The sequence below is a fragment of the Ailuropoda melanoleuca genome, unplaced genomic scaffold, assembly GCF_002007445.2.
Source record: "Ailuropoda melanoleuca isolate Jingjing unplaced genomic scaffold, ASM200744v2 unplaced-scaffold72047, whole genome shotgun sequence".
Classification (NCBI taxonomy): Eukaryota; Metazoa; Chordata; class Mammalia; order Carnivora; family Ursidae; genus Ailuropoda; species Ailuropoda melanoleuca.
Window position 1 is genome coordinate 1 of NW_023247223.1, and position 2,536 is coordinate 2,536.

A 2,536-nucleotide genomic window follows, 5' to 3' on the forward strand; every position below is an offset into this window, starting at 1 on the left:
TTTTTTTTTTTTTGAATCTACAATATTCTTAAGTTTCCTGTCGTCATCCAAAGCAAGCAGTGAGATTCCTAGACAAACACTGCTTGCTAAGGATTCACAATTCAGGTGAAGTAATCAGCCCACCTACTAAGTAAATACATACAACCTATAGATGCATGCCTAAATTAATTATCAGAAGAGAAGCTGGGGAGCATGCAGTGGGATTTTGTAGGTTTTTTAGAAATTTTAAATGAAAAAGAAGAGAAGCCTTGGAGAATAGAGTTCAATCGTCCCTGAATATGTGTGAAGTTTAAAAGAAACTTATATGATGGCCATTAACTTGTATGAACAATTAAAAATAAAGAGTACAAAATAAAAAAATACATTTGAATAACTGGATGATGTTTAATAAGGATAGATAATGGTTATATAAGAACTATGAAAGCACACAACTTTCACAACTATTGTTTCTACCATTTAATAGAAAAAATTCCAATTATTTGGTCCAAGGTTCCTGAATGACTGTTACTTTTCCCCCCATGTCTTTCCCTTTTTTCTAAGTCTATTATTTTTTTTCACACTGTACTTGGATTTTATCTTCAGTAGTCAGTCTGTGCTAACTGGATGCCCCTTCTCAAGTTAGTAACATTTTTGATGTTTTGATTGAGCCTCCTAATCTCTAACATTCTTCTTTTTTAAAAATTGAGGTAAAATTGGTATGTAACATTATGAAAGTTTCAGGTGACTTGTATATGTTTCACATCTGTCAAGATTAGAAAGGATCACCATCGCAAGTCTAGTTACCATCCGCCACCACACACTTGACCTCCTTCACCTATTTTGCCCATCCCTCACTAACATTCTTCTTAAATTAAGGGATAATTATGTCTGAATATTGAAGAAGTTATCCATCCAGGTTAGTTATTCTACTCCTAAATTCAGTCTTGTTCTCCTTGAGTCTATGTTTAAACATCATCAATGGCGATGTCAGTAGAACACATTCAGTACTTGGAAGTCTCTTTCTTTCTCTTCTGTAGTTATGAGTACACTCAAAAAATTTCCAGAATGGGCAGTAGAAACATTTCTGTGGGTAATTTGGCTTAAAGGAAAGAATATAGTTAACTTAAACCACTTATTTTGCAAATTCATGAATGTTTCTCATGGGTTATTCAAACTTAAATTTAATTTAACTTAGCTTCAAAAAACATCAATGGTCTCTTACTTCTTTGTGAGAAATACAATGCATTTTACTGTGTCTTTGAAGGCATCTTCCACTTGTTTGTTTTGAAGTGTATAAATGAATGGATTAAGCAAAGGTGCAACTGAAGTAGTGAGCACAGACACTACTTTATTAATAGCTACTCCTTCCTTTGCTGAAGGTTTGATGTAGATGAAGATACAGCTGCCATAAGTGATGGAAACCACAATCATATGGGAAGAGCAGGTGGAAAAGGCCTTTTTCCTCTGCTGGGCAGAAGGGAATCTTAGAATGGTCTTAATGATGTAGGTATAGGAGAGGACTACACACACTAAGGTAATAATGAGCATCAGGCCTGCAAAACTCAAAACTATTCTCTCTATTAACACTGTGTCTGAGCAGGTTATCTGTAAAATAGGAGATGTATCACAGCCAAAATGATCAATCACATTGGAGTCACAGAATTCCAGCTGGAGGCCCATGCCAAGAGGTGGGAGGATGATTAACAGGCTGGCAAACCAACAGCAGAGAACAAGGGTAGTGCAGATTCTGCTGTTCATGATGGTTGTATAGTGCAGGGGCTTACAAATGGCCACATAGCGGTCATAGGACATGGCGGCAAGGAGAAAAAATTCTGTTGCTCCAAAGAGGACAACAAAAAATAATTGGGTGGCACAAGCATTATAGGTAACGGTATTATCTCCAGTTGTCATAGTATACAGGAGCCTGGGAATACAGACAGTGGTGAATGAGACTTCTAAGAAAGAGAAATTCCGGAGGAAAAAATACATGGGAGTTTTCAGATGGGAATCCAAAAGTGTGAGGGTGATAATGATGAGGTTTCCAGTCACACTCAAAATGTAGGTGAGAAATAAAAATACAAAAAGCAGAACTTGTATTTTTGGATCATCTGTCAATCCCAGCAGGATGAATGTTGTTACGGCTGTATGATTTCTCATCACTGCCTTGCACCAAGTCAAGAGGGATTCTGCCTGGAGAGAAAAGTGTCATAAGAAGCTAGTATTGGAACCTGAAGGAAAACATCCTGGCAAGCCTGCTCACATGCACTTTCTCCTTTTACGTAATTCCATTGGTTAAGCTAGAGACATCTGTAGGATATATCTAGTATGGATCTTGTGCTTATAACTCTCTAACTAGAAAGCATATTTACAAAGATGTCAAATAAAAACAAAACAAAACATAAATCATATGTCTGATTTGCAGTTTCTCAGCAATATTGCCTTGTTGTGCATATTTGATTCATCTTTATCCTGGGGACAGTTGTGGCAGTTTTTCCCCCCATCGTTATTTTCCTTGGTTTTTCCACACCATACTGAAATGGTCCATTTTCAAAACCAA

General features: G+C 36.7%; 1 protein-coding gene across 1 annotated transcript; it reads right to left on the minus strand.

The window, feature by feature from the left end:
* Positions 1-1,197: 1,197 nt before the first annotated feature.
* Positions 1,198-2,136, minus strand: LOC100473917 (olfactory receptor 6C2). The gene has a single exon (XM_002930823.3). The coding sequence runs from the start codon at positions 2,134-2,136 to the stop codon at positions 1,198-1,200; it is 939 nt and encodes a 312-aa protein (XP_002930869.3).
* Between the last annotated feature and the right edge of the window lie 400 nt (positions 2,137-2,536).